Source organism: Chelonoidis abingdonii, chromosome 2 (genome assembly GCF_003597395.2).
Source record: "Chelonoidis abingdonii isolate Lonesome George chromosome 2, CheloAbing_2.0, whole genome shotgun sequence".
NCBI lineage: Eukaryota > Metazoa > Chordata > Testudines > Testudinidae > Chelonoidis > Chelonoidis abingdonii.
In genome coordinates, this window is record NC_133770.1 from 156,108,222 (window position 1) to 156,121,937 (window position 13,716).

General features: G+C 39.5%; 1 protein-coding gene across 4 annotated transcripts in view; it reads left to right on the plus strand.

The window, feature by feature from the left end:
* The window catches only part of GFPT1 (glutamine--fructose-6-phosphate transaminase 1), a 67,090-nt gene that overhangs the window by 43,516 nt on the left and 9,858 nt on the right, over nucleotides 1-13,716 (plus strand). For 2 of the 4 annotated variants that reach the window (XM_032786602.2, XM_075062744.1), the window contains exons 8-15: nucleotides 789-868; nucleotides 982-1,035; nucleotides 4,796-4,901; nucleotides 5,948-6,111; nucleotides 6,526-6,621; nucleotides 7,178-7,275; nucleotides 8,789-8,909; nucleotides 11,125-11,282. In XM_032786602.2, coding sequence (XP_032642493.1) covers nucleotides 789-868; nucleotides 982-1,035; nucleotides 4,796-4,901; nucleotides 5,948-6,111; nucleotides 6,526-6,621; nucleotides 7,178-7,275; nucleotides 8,789-8,909; nucleotides 11,125-11,282 — 877 coding nt within the window. The remainder of the gene's footprint in view (nucleotides 1-788; nucleotides 869-981; nucleotides 1,036-4,795; nucleotides 4,902-5,947; nucleotides 6,112-6,525; nucleotides 6,622-7,177; nucleotides 7,276-8,788; nucleotides 8,910-11,124; nucleotides 11,283-13,716) is intronic. The other 2 variants (XM_032786612.2, XM_075062745.1) reach the window with 1 other exon arrangement.

Genomic DNA, 13,716 nt, shown 5'->3' on the forward strand with positions numbered 1-13,716 from the left:
TAGCAGCTCTACATTAATTCTCTGTGAGAGATCTTCGCACGGAAGCGGCTGTGCCTCTTCTGATTAACACTGGTCTTCTTAGTACACTTGCCCATATTCAGGGGGGGCAGGACTGGACTCTATTTTAGATACACATAAAGGAGGAATGACCCAGGGGGTATCTCGTTTTTCGTCAATTTGCGCCCACCGTATCGACCTACAGTTGCAAGGTCAGTCAGGCAGCAAGCCAATGTCAGCCAAGCAGACGGTACAGGCATGACTATGATACCGTCTCTGCTATTCTCGCAAGGCAAACTGAATGCTGCTGATGTGCGACTGGCAGTACGCCTCTAGTCTAGCGGGCATCCAGTACACATAAAAAAACGGTAGACAGTGACCCAAGGCAAACGGGTACATGATTTGCCCTGGCATATGGCGTTTCTGCCGGGCATCCAGGGGAAGATCAGGGCGCGAATGATTGTCTGCCCCGTGCTTTCAACGAGGACGGATGAATGACGACATTTACCAGACTTTTCACCACGGGCACTGTTTTTCACCATTCATTGATTGGGATTCTCACACCCAGCAATCCATGGCAGGGGAGACTTGCAGGAACATATGGATAGTTAACGGGATAGCTACGCACAGATGCAATGCTCCAGATTCGAACGGAGGCCTCAGTACTAAATGGACGCACCACCACGCAAATTAATGTGCTTTAGTGTGCCGCGTGCACCTCGATTTTATACCATCTGTTTTACAAACCGGTTATGTAAATGCAGACTAATTCCTCCATGGTTTGTTTGCAGACGAGGAAGCCCCCTGCTGATTGGAGTTCGAAGTGAACACAAGCTCTCCACTGACCACATTCCAGTACTGTACAGAACAGGTAAATTAGAAGTGACTGGTTCTCTTTTAAGTTATATTGTTACACTATTTAAAATTATTATTTATTTTCCACTGATTGTGTGAAGTTATTTTTCTTTCTTGTTACATTTTCAGCTGTGCAATCTATGGATCATTCTGTTGGTGGAATATCCATAGAAGTGGAGAAAGGTGCCTACTTGAGACATCTCTTTAATACTACAAGTTCTGCTGGTTTTTTCTTAGCGAAAATTGAAAATAAGGGAAATTAGAACTGCCTCTTTAGTATGTGATTATTGCTTTCCATGTAGCAAAATGAAAGAAACCAGAAGATAGGGATTTCTTCTTTATAAACACCACAAATAAATACAAAAAAACCCACCTGTTCCCCAAGTGTCAGTGTTCTAGTGATTCTGAACATGTGCATAGTACATTGTGAGCGTTAACTTAGCTAACTGATGTTTTCGGTATAGGTTCTTTCATGAATTCCATGCAGCATTATTCACTGCATGAAAGAGTGAATAAGTTTAAAAACAATGAAATTAAACCCCACTGGAATTAGAAACCACTTTGATGCTGGGAAATCTTGTCACCGAAGCAGAACTGTGTTTTGAGCAAAACATAGTTCCTCTGATCTACAGCACATCACGGATACAATGAGGTTCGAATTGCAGCTTTTGCTCCTTGTATCCAGACTCTTTTACGAAAATCTGTTTGTGTGTTTTGAGTTTGGGGTGTGCCTTTAGCTGCAATGAATCATTAGATTGTTAATAAATCATCTGTTTTCTCAAGTACTTGATTTCTGTTTTAAAAATAACCTTTCACTTAACGATCTGTCAACATGTTCAGCTACGTTAGGGGAGTTCTCTATTAAAGGAAAAGGATGGGGCGTGATACTCACCTGGTGTAAATCAGTAGGACATCATTGTCAGTAGCATGTGGCTGAAATGTGTGGGCTTGTGCCACTGGAGAATTTGAACCTCAGTGCTGCTGAAGTTCTTCCTGTGCCAATAGCTCATCCAGGTAACCTTTATTAACTACATCCCCTTGTAACCTGGGGAAAACTGATTATTTGAGTAGACAGTGGTTACCATTATATTTAATACAAGCCTAAGGAGAGGTGGCATGCAAAAGTTTGTTGTGCCACATGTTCAACAAGTTTCCCTGGAAGTTAGTGTTAATGGGTAAAAATTGCCTGCATCCCGTGTTCAAAAGTAACATAGGCACTTAAAAACCCAAGTCCATTGACTTTAAACTTGACTCACTTTCTTTGACTTTTGACAATTTTACCCAAAGCCTCAAGTTAAAATAGAGGGGGCAGAGGGAGCAACCCAAAACTGACCAAATTCTGGTGAAAGTGCTGTCTTTGGGAGATATTGAGAGAGGCAGATTTGGTAAGCCTAAGATTTGTGCTGTAGCGCAAACCTACAAGTACAGTGTGCTGACTCCACAAGGTGCTAAGATTTCATAGTTGCGTAGGGCTGAATGTAATTTTATGTAAGGATGTCATAATGGGATGCACACGGTTGGAATAGTGAGTGACCTCAATAAGATGGCAGTGTTAGGAAGTTTTTGAGGGTTTTGAAGCTACGGAGGCAATCGTGGTCCAGGTGCGGTAGGGCTCCTAGTACTTGTTAACTCTTGAAGTGTAAGGAGTAGGCAGTTTCTGCTTCCTTCCATCTTTGTACGCATAGATAAAGATTCAGTGGCAAGCCACAGTCTGTCTAGTTAAAATGCAATAAATTGGTTGATTTCTCACTTTTCAAAAACATTTCACACCAGTGGTAAGAACTTCTGCTGACAGCCTAGGCATGATGCGCAGCTCTTCCTTTGTTAGCTGGCAGTAGGGTTTCGTATTATCCCTAGGAATTATCTATAATGGACGGTGGTTTTAGTCAAAGACAGTGACATTAACATATGCCAATCGGTCTTTGCAAGTGCTTCTGAAAGCAATTCAAATGTAGCCTTGCTCAAATAAACATAGAGAATATCTCATATTAAGTAGAAGCTAATATTAATCTGTGCTATGTTAAAATGAGCATATGCTTATAATTGCTACAGTGGAGGTTGATATGGTATCAAAATATGTTCAGCAGTTTGTCCTCCGAGGGATTTTGAAGCGCTTGTTTTATTCTCTCCGCCACCCCCAATTGTCTGCAAAATCTCCCCCTTTTTTGGGGCTGTGATGCGAGCCCTGAGTGGGCGGTAGCAGTCAGTGTTCTGAAGGTGAGGAATTGTTCCTGTTATATCCTAATAAATGGCAGCCAGACAATCCTTATCAGTGAGACATCCACTGATGATATGCAGCTGGCCTTGGTTTGCTGAAACTGACCTTCTTAAGTGCTGATGACAAAAAGATTGAATCTAATGGAAAGCAATGCTGACATAATAAAGATGATGCAGTGAAATGTCCTACCTGGGGAAAAGACCATCTGCATGTTTCAATCAAGGGTGCGCAGTTTATTTGGAGAATGGCCACTAGCACCATCACTGCTCTGCCTTTTCTGGTGGTTGTGTTCTTTTGTTTTCTGATTTGCAAACTGAAAGGAACCTAGAAATCTGAAGCGCTCTGAACTGTTGGTTTAGTGGAACTTCCTTATTTTTCCTCAGTATCAACATGAAAGCAATATTTTTGATTCTAGAGAAGTTTTTGGAAAACTTAACTAAATTGCAGCTGTATTGATCTGAATATTAATACTATTGTTGGGGGGAGGGTATTTAAATCAGTGAAGTACATGTTCTGTAATTAAAATGTCACCCAGTTTATACTATTTTAGTACAAGTGAAATAATCAGGCCTGTAGAGTGTATTCCTTATATGTCAGCTTAAAATTTGTGATCCTTTAATTTTAGACAGAATAGAAAAGAGAAACTTGTAGAATAACCCATCTATCCTCAGTGACTTCTCTTTATCACTCCCTGCCGATGCACAGTGGCTCTCTCTGGCATGTTTTAGTATTTTGTCCAAGTTCAAATGTTAAGCAACCGCTGTTAGCCACTTCTCTCAGACTATACTACAGTTTTAGTCTTCACTGGTAAACAATTTTCTTGACGTTAAGAAAAAAAATGAAATACTAGAGAGAATTTTCAGTGAAATTTTAGACTTTTGGAAAAATTTCTACCAACATCCCCAAAATGTCTCCTACGGCTCATTGCTGTTAGTCACACCTCCTTGGACCAACAGAAATAATTCCTATGAGCTGTTAAATCTGATTGGCAGCCGGCAGTCTGGGCAATGTTACAAGCTTGGACCAAAATTATGAAAAGTTCATTTGTCAGTTGCTCCTCTTCTGGTCTCGCACAAACAGTACTGAGCTCTTGTTCTCCATGGCCATTGTACGAACGCCAATAGCAAATGGATCAGGAGAATGAGAGTCTGCTTTTGGTTTGGAGAATTTTTATTAAACATGGAGGTGTAAAGTAGAGAGAGAGTCCCACTTGCCTCTCAAACACCACGATGAGTGTGCACAGCAGTTGTTAAAAAAGAAAAAAGTTTAAACCTGTAAGCAGGACAGAGTGAGTGAAAAAATCTTGGGATCTAATAAATGTGAAACCTTGTGAAATGATTTTTGAGTCATTTTTCAGAGTAGAATCATACAGACTTCCTAGTTTAGTTCTTTTATTGAAGTTCTCTGTAGACAGACTACAAGTATGGAACATGTCTAAAGCGTGTTTAATGTCAAGAAAAGTCACTCCAAAAAGCTTTTAGTGCCATGTAAGCAAACTAAGAAAGGGAACAAATAATGTTACCCAGAAAAAAAAAATTCTGATTGCTTTTGCTAAGCCTATTTTCATCAGTGTTAAATTGACTATAGCCTCTTGATCTCAACCAAAATGTGAAGTGTTCAAAATAATGCTTCATGTTAGTACTGTGAGTTGGGAACGGTGATCAAGACTGACATATTGCAGTGTGTATGTGACACTGATTGCTAATCCAGTGTATAACACGACAGGTAAAGACAAGAAAGGAAGCTGCAGCCTCTCCCGTATCGACAGCACCACCTGTCTTTTCCCTGTTGAAGAGAAAGCTGTGGAGTACTATTTTGCTTCTGATGCGAGGTGAGATTCTTCAGCATGGATTCCAAGACCACTGTTGACATGCCCTTTAAATTTAGAGCCCTAATGGGTAATTTGGGTTAGCAAAGGGTGTGTATCAACTTTCATAGTGTCTTACAGACATCAACTAGATGTCACGTACTTGGCATTCATAAATTGCATGCCCCTCTTTACTGATGCTGGGGAGGGGGGTGAAAGGCAGCTTAACGAAGACTTGTATTACTACTGTGGTATTGTCCTAGTACAAGTTCATCAGTTAATGATTCCAGAGGTGAGTAATGGAAATCTTGTGAAGACAGTGGCCTAAATTAAAAAGACAGACACAGAAATTGAGGAGAGTTGTGCAGTTCTTCTAAGGACACTGTGCATGCCTTATTCCCTGTATCTCCATAAAAGTCTTCTATGTTAACCCTACTGGAGGGTAAAAGCTAATATTAAAAAACTAACATTGTTGAATCCTTGGTGAAACGGTCGGTCTTTAGCATTTTAGTAAAGTACCACTGTTTGTTCCAGAAACACATGCAAGTGTGACTATAATTGACTTCTTCAGCTCCTTTCATCTGAGAGTTTTGAAGAGCTTTAAGCATACAGCCTTAGGATACTCATGTGTCTTATCCCCCTTTTACACAGAGATTAAGTGACTTGCCCAAGGCCATTTCTATGCTAGGTAAACGGAATTAACTATAACCAGCCAATGTATTTAAATATGGTTTGCCCTGTCCAAAGTCGTGCTTCAAATCACATCAGATAAAAGCTTGTATTTTCAAACCTATTTTTCCAGTGTAGAAATGGCCCAAGTCAACAGCAGAGGTGGGAATAGAATCCAGTGCGTGGCTTGCAATGATTAGACTACGCTGTTGCATGATACACTTTGCCTTAGGAATTCATAGAGGCTTCTAAAAGTGGGGCCTTAAGTTAATCAAAGAATGACACACTAAAAAGTGAACTGTGCAAGTTCTTTAAATAAATTGCAGGTTAGATTATGGATTCAGCTCTAGCCCCCATCCTCTTTGTATTGTTCTATGACAACTGGTCTGTTCTCTTTATAGTGCTGTCATTGAGCACACCAACAGAGTGATTTTCCTTGAAGACGATGACGTAGCAGCTGTGGTGGACGGTCGTCTTTCTATCCACCGGATCAAACGCACAGCAGGCGACCACCCTGGGCGTGCAGTCCAGACGCTGCAGATGGAACTTCAGCAGATCATGAAGGGTAAAAGTTCTTCACCATTTCCTCCATTTAAATATGGGGCCATTCCCTGCTATCAGACCCCAGTGGTTTAATAACCAAAACTGTGGGGCTGCAGATTCTCTCTCCCATTCAGAAGCATCCCTTGTTTCCCAAATTGGTCCCCAAGAGAAACTAAAACTTGCCCTTTTGGATCAGACTATGAGTCCAAGTCTGCTGTCTGATCACCAGCAGTGACCAATTCCTTATACTTTGGTGAAAGGTGAAATAACAGCATCATGCACCTTCCTGTGACACGATGATGTACAGGAGTGAGAAAAATCACTCCTGACCATTCTGACAATTAGCATGTTCGCTCCCATGTGTTCACCTGTTTATGGCATTAATGGTATAACAAAGTTTCCATTGTGTGTGTGTGTTGTATTTTTTTTTTTTAAGGTAACTTCAGTTCATTTATGCAGAAGGAAATTTTTGAGCAACCAGAATCTGTTGTTAACACAATGAGAGGAAGAGTCAACTTTGATGACTACACTGGTAATTTGAATTAATCCTTTTACAGTTTTAAATCTAATGCCTCCCAAATTTAGGGTGGGGTGGTATAGAGTAGATGTGTGGCCCAAGAGAAGTAAGTCCTATATCTGTGTAAGAGGAAGTGCCATTACGTAGAAAGGGCCTTCTGTAGCTGTGCCAGGAGAGTTCATTCTCTCTGCTGACAAACTTGCCATATATGTCAATTATCAGAGGGGTAGCCGTGTTAGTCTGGATCTGTAAAAGCAGCAGAGAGTCCTGTGGCACCGTATAGACTAACAGACGTATTGGAGCATCCGACGAAGTGGGTATTCACCCATGAAAGCTCATGCTCCAATAAGTCTGTTAGTCTATAAGGTGCCACAGGACTCTTTGTTGCTTTCGCTATATATGATGGCTTCTACTATGCTGGCATCTTCTCTGCTAAGAAACAGACTGAGACACTTCAGCTCTTTTAACATAAGATGATATACACCCATCAGAGGGGCCCCGGAGATCGGTGTGTTATGTGTGTCCTTGAGCCACTTGGCCATTGTGACTTCTTCATCCAAATCCGTTACAGTGAATCTGGGCGGGTTGAAGGATCACATCAAGGAGATTCAGCGGTGTCGGCGTTTAATCCTGATTGCTTGTGGGACAAGCTACCACGCAGGAGTTGCGGTAAGTGGTTGTCACTATTTCCTTGCAAACCTTAGCCAAACTAGCTGCTGCTATTATGAATATTGAGCAGGTTAATGACCAGTCAGTTGTACTATAGAAATCCACACTCTGGGGCCAGATTTTCAATGGTGTTTAAGGAACCCCAGTCCCCAAGTCACTTTTGAAAATTGCACTTAAGTGCTTATGAAAAGTTTACCTGTAGTTTTCTTGATTCCTACAGCAAACTTCTGAAAACAAATCTTATCATAGGATAAAATTGGCAAGGAAAGGGACAATGTAATAATAGTGAGAAGGCTTCAGAAAGTTAAAAGCTGTCAGAGGGGCACATCTGGCTTGCTTCTTTGCTATTTATATATGTTCTATGGCTTGTGTTGTACAGGAGGTCAGACTAGATGATCACAATGGTTCCATCAGGCCTTGGAATCTACGCAGGCTTTGATGGGACATTGTCAGAGAGAGCCATTCACAATGCAGTGGTCCTACTTTATGCCACAGCATTTCATAAACACTTGCAGGTTCAGGGCTGAGTTCAAACCATGTGTAACCCTGCTCTTCTGAGATATGATATAATCACGGGGCACAAAGGTACAGCTCTAATTCAAACATTGTTGAGTTGCAGCATGAGAGCCTACATGCCTGAGATTCAAGATAATCAATAAATTAACTTTTTTTGGAAGGAATTAACTTTTTTAAGGAAGTTTGTACATTTACAAAAAATCACACTTAAACCGAGCTGCATTAAATTAGTTCTTGAGAACATGAAAATGAAACAGACACTCCTCGCTAGTTTCATGATCCAGAGTAAGGGTCCCTATGTTGAGGGGCTGTTTGTGGCTTCTGGATTTGTACAGTGAGTCCTGGTCTATGGCTAAAGCCCCTCTTGTAATACAAATAATTATAGAAGACCATCAAGGGCTGAAATAGGTTTTCAGTTTTACTCTCAGTATCATAGACTATCAGGGTTGGAAGGGACCTCAGGAGATCATCTAGTCCAACCCCCTGTTCAAAGCAGGACCAACCTCAGACAGATTTTTGCCCCAGATCCCTAAATGAGCCCCTCAAGGATTGAACTTGCAACTCTAGGTTTAGCAGGCCAGTGCTCAAATCACTGAGCTATCCTTTCCCCTGCCCAATGTTATTTCCTAATGAATGCCCAGGCTGGAGTCTAGACGTCCTCCTTGGACAGGTTGCAGTGAAACGGGTTTTGTAAAATAACTTTACTTTTTAAACAATTTTTGATATAAGCAGCTGTGTGGTGTTTGTCAATAGTACTCTGCTCCAGTTTGTGGGTCTGCTCCTATAGATCTTTTTGCAGTGTCAAGGTCATAAGTAACCTTTCTTATTACTGATCTAGTGTGATTTTGAATCTAGGTCTAGTCTTGGGTTATATTTTCATTAACCTGCATAACGGTATTTTGACTGTAATATATTCCAGTGGTTGGCAATTTGAAGGCTTCTTTTGTTAAAATGTGTTTAAACACATTGTAACTTCCTGACATCTCTATTTTACCAGACACGTCAAGTGCTAGAAGAATTGACTGAATTGCCTGTTATGGTTGAACTAGCCAGTGACTTTTTGGACAGAAACACTCCAGTCTTCAGAGATGACGTCTGCTTTTTTATCAGCCAGTCAGGTAGGGTCACTCCTGTACTACTAAAGAGAAAGCCATAGGACCAAGTCCTGCTGTCTGAGAGTAGGATTGCCTGGGGTGTACACCAGTGTAGAAATTGGCCCATAGAGATGGAAAGGCTTATCTCATCCATCTTCATACCAGTGCAGGATTGATTCCTACCATACATATACTAATGTGTTTTGTCTAGACGGTAGCAAAAATTGTTGTACCCTTTTCTGTAGAGAACTTTTCCCCGGCCTAATAAAATAGAACTTATGATGTGGAATATCAGATTAAACACTGATACATTTTCCCTTTTTAAATGTTTTCTTATTGTTCCTTTAAACAACTATAGGGGCCTCATCCAGTGGCTTTTGAAATATGTAATTTAACACAGAAATCGTTACACAGGAATATATATAAAATAACAGATCACACATTAGAATGGAGCATAAGCTAAAACACACACTTAGGCTAAAGAATAAATGGTATCCTTAATGGGCTACACTACACTGAAACCAGATGGATACATTTTTAATATTAGAGAGCATTTGCAATAAAGCAAGGTGATTATTCCCTAGCGTGGTGTCCTGTTATCTTGAATTTTAATATGAAAAGGCATATTTGGAGGGAAATAGTTTTTTCCTTCTCTTTCCCGCCACTATATGCTAGAGAAAAAAATGCAATGAAATTAAATTGTGTTATCAACATACAAAAGCCACCAGGGACCAATTTAAAGTATTAATAAATTCTTAATCTTTACTATCAGAAAACCCTACTGAATAACTAACTTGTTTCAGCAGTGTTTCCTCTGCATGTATGTATGTGGTGATAAATTTAATATTTCAGCCAGTTTGACTATTCCAACTTTCACTCATGTTTTGAATACACATGTAGCTGCTGTTTTTCTCCAGGAACAATGCCATCTGTTTCTAACAAGGTTTCTGTTTGCGAGTGTACCACAGGCACATGTGTCCCCTTAAAATTTGGATATAACCAATAAACAAGATTCCTCTGATATCTGCATTATTCTTGCTGTCTCATGAGAGCAGAACGCTGCTGAATATCTCCAGATGCTAGAAAATCAAAGTACATGTTGAGGTCACAATACCCCTCCCTGCATTGTTGCTTTAGCTTTTTAAAAATTCTTCAGTCTGGTGGTGATCTAAGCATTACAGCATGCAGTCAAGGATTTCCGAATATTGCTACATCATGGTAATAGTAGACTCTACTTATTTATTTAATCTTATTTTTATTAATTCTTTGATACAGCTTATACTGTACACATACAGTTAGAGGGAATGCCCCTTGTGGTATTATTGAAAAACGCATTCCAGTAAGACATGGCAAAATTAAGGGATTTTTTCTTTCTAATATTGGCTATGGGGTGTAGCTGTGCATGCAGTAGAAGTGGATCATCAATACAATTTTCTGCTTAGTTGAATCAAGTTGTTCAGAGGTTTGTAAATAGCTGCAGAATTGTCACACTTTGTCTCCAAAGAAACCCTGACACTCTCTTCTTCCCCTCTGATGTAAACAATTGACTGAGCCAGCCCCATCTCATATAGTGCACACCCTAGGCCTTTGAAAGATTAGTTTTTAAAAGGTTAAAATTGCATGTCATTTAAGCCAGACCAGGCCAGATTATGGGGCATTTTGGTCATACAGTTTTCTTCAGGTAGTAGATACAAAACCATGTTTTCTGGAGGAAACAATCAATGTAGTTTTGACAGATTGCAGCAGAACCTTTGTAATAAAGAATAGTGGGGTTTATAAGTATTAAGACAGCCCTTATTCCTAGTCATATCTGATGGGCCCAACTGTTCCCTCTTCCCCATATTGCTTTTAGAGTTTTTTGGCAGTAGATCATTTTGAATTGGTTCATAGCAGGGTATTATAAATTGTAGGACATTTATCCTGTGCATCTAAATGTTAATAAGATATTGCATAGGTAGTATACTTGGCCCAAATTAACTTGCATCTATATATGTAAAGTATAGTGTTCTTTACTCATAACCAAGGCAAAAGAAGAGATCTATTTTCATTAGCATTTTCAAGACACTTACCATTACACTAATGGCACTCAAAGCATTGGGTAATTGCAAACTACAGTATCATCCTGAAACTTGCGCTGAGCTATTTGACTGTTTCCTCCAGTGCAGAATAGTAATAAGGCGTGCAGTGATCTTGCCTATAACTGAACTTAAATTGTGATCATGTAAATTAATCTTTGCAGGCGAGACAGCAGATACTTTGATGGGTCTTCGATACTGTAAGGAAAGGGGAGCCCTCACTGTAGGAATAACTAATACTGTGGGCAGTTCCATATCCAGGGAGACAGACTGTGGTGTCCATATCAACGCAGGACCAGAGATTGGTGTGGCCAGCACAAAGGTGAATACTAAATAGATAGTTCTCGCATTCATTTAAAAGTATAGTTGACTGTGCTTTTTATTGTAACTGAAGCTCTTTAACCATACTTAGACTGCATGGTACTTCACAGTGTGAGATTTGTAGCAGTTTATGTATTAGCCAGCTTCTGCACATTCAAAAAAACACTCCCAGTTGTGTTGGTACAAATTGATAAGACTAAAACGACTACAGACTTCCATTGAATGTTATGACAGAATAGTCTTAAAATGTTACGTCAGGGAACAAAGCAAATTCATTCTTTGATCCAAGGATATGTAGATAAGAAAAAAAAAAATTAAACAACAATAAGGCATATTAGTTTCTAAAATCAAGCATTTTATTTTAAACTGTTCCAATCTTAGTACGTGAGTCAAAGGAATTAAAAATAAAATAGCTAAAATTGCTCTGTACACAACAGTAAATCTGAATATTTACATTGCCCATAACCAAAACAACATATCTATTGCGCATTTAAGATGGATGAGTCTGTCACTAAGTAGCAGGGTTGCAGACTACTGGGAATCAGGGAGTTATAACAGAAGGAAAGAGAGAATTGTGGGACACCTTGTTACTACTTGGGTGGCTAACCACCATCTCGCTTTTCCATCCAAGTCTGTCCATATTTAAAGAGCCCAGCTGTTTATTTTTTATAGATGAAGTTAGTGGAACCCTATTTTTATTTAAGCTTCTTTAAAATGTGCTAATTTAGTACATGTGCACATGTACAGTCCAGATTCTGCTATAAATTTGGAGTAATCATTCAAGTTGATGGAGTTACACCTGTAAAAGTAAAAGAAGAATCAGTCCTGTTAACATTAAAATCTTACTGTGATCCACTTACTAGTTCCTCCAATCCCTTCTGCAGTTAAAACTTTCCAGCTGCCTCTTCAGGGACTCTTCCATGAAGCAAGAGATGTAAATCAACCTTTACAACATGGTGTAATTTATCAGGCTGGGGCTGTGGTGGACTAACAAGTTTCAAATTTGAGGACCCTCCCCTTAAACTCCATGTTTTCAGCCCCTTCCTATTTAACCCAAATGCTGTGATATTACAAGGAGAGAGGAGGTTGCTGCAGAGTAGAATTGTGCAGACAATGTGCCTGCATAATTCACACTGAAGGCAGTGGGCCTGGTAGACAATTTACATCTCTACTCTTCCACTTCTCTGTGGTTGTTGTAGTGACATAGTTATAGCTTGTACATCACCTTCGTGTTCATACAATTCAGCCCCAGTGAGAGACTGGGCAGATATAAGAGAAACATGTATGAGAAAATGAAGGCGGCTTCCTCTAACTGGTGGACAAGGAGGAGCAGGCTTATTTACTCCACAAACTGCTATCTCAGGTTCGTTTCTAGAGCTGGTTGGCAGAAAATGTTTTTCTAGTTTTTGTCAGGGCAATTTTCCAACATTTCTCTCATAGTTTGCCCCGGGTGCTCCATCTGTGGTGCAGGGCACAAAAGAGGGGATTAAATGTCTGAATTATTTCCTTTCATGGGAATAATAGTTTCACTTAACAGCATACTAAAGGTAGTAATTTTAGTAAATGGCTATGCACTTAAAGAAAAAAAGGCTATCTACTAACTTTGGGGTTTAGTTGCCCGAGGTACAATGTAAAATACTTGCTTTGCTGCATTTGCTTGATAAAGCAGATTTCAAAGTGCAGAAGCACTTTGAGAGAGATGATGTCAATCTGCTACATAAATTCAGCCAAAAACCACAGCTGAGTTTAACAGTTCACTTGGGAATTTGATGATGGAAAATTCATGACTCTCTTGCAAAAACTCATGTGAGCTATTTGTCCATAGGCTTTTTTGCATTTCCAACACTGTACTGTTTGCAGGTCACTGAAAACTTACTTTCTCTCTAGTGATGCAGAGACTTACCTGTATGTGCTGCTGTTTCAACATAGATTAATGATCAGCTGTAGAAGACATTGCTCGGAAAGTCCATTTGAGGACATAAAAATCCAAGCACTGTTAACTGTACCAATTAATACAAAAGAGCAACGTTAACCTTCAATTGTATGCTGCCAAGTACAATGGTGCTAGGGTCTTAGATTTAAAAACTTTAGTAATGCAGCCAAGTTTTATATCTTCTGCGGCAAATTAATTGATAAACTTGTTTTCTATAAATGATGGATGCATAGTTACAAAACTTTTTTCTTTGTACAAACTTGAGTTAAATACATTTCTTGATTCTGCTAGTAACAGAATGCTTGAATAGCAAAAAAGTCATAGGCAAACCCATTGATTATTATTATTTGCAGTTATATTAAACCTTTCTTTCAAGAATTTCAAAGCACTTCACAGATTAAGCCTTGGAAGAGCTATGTTTTACACTATTGAAGCAGAAGCTTGTTTAGGGATAATTACTTTCATTTGAATATTTAGCTACAACCTATGAGTTCACTTGTTA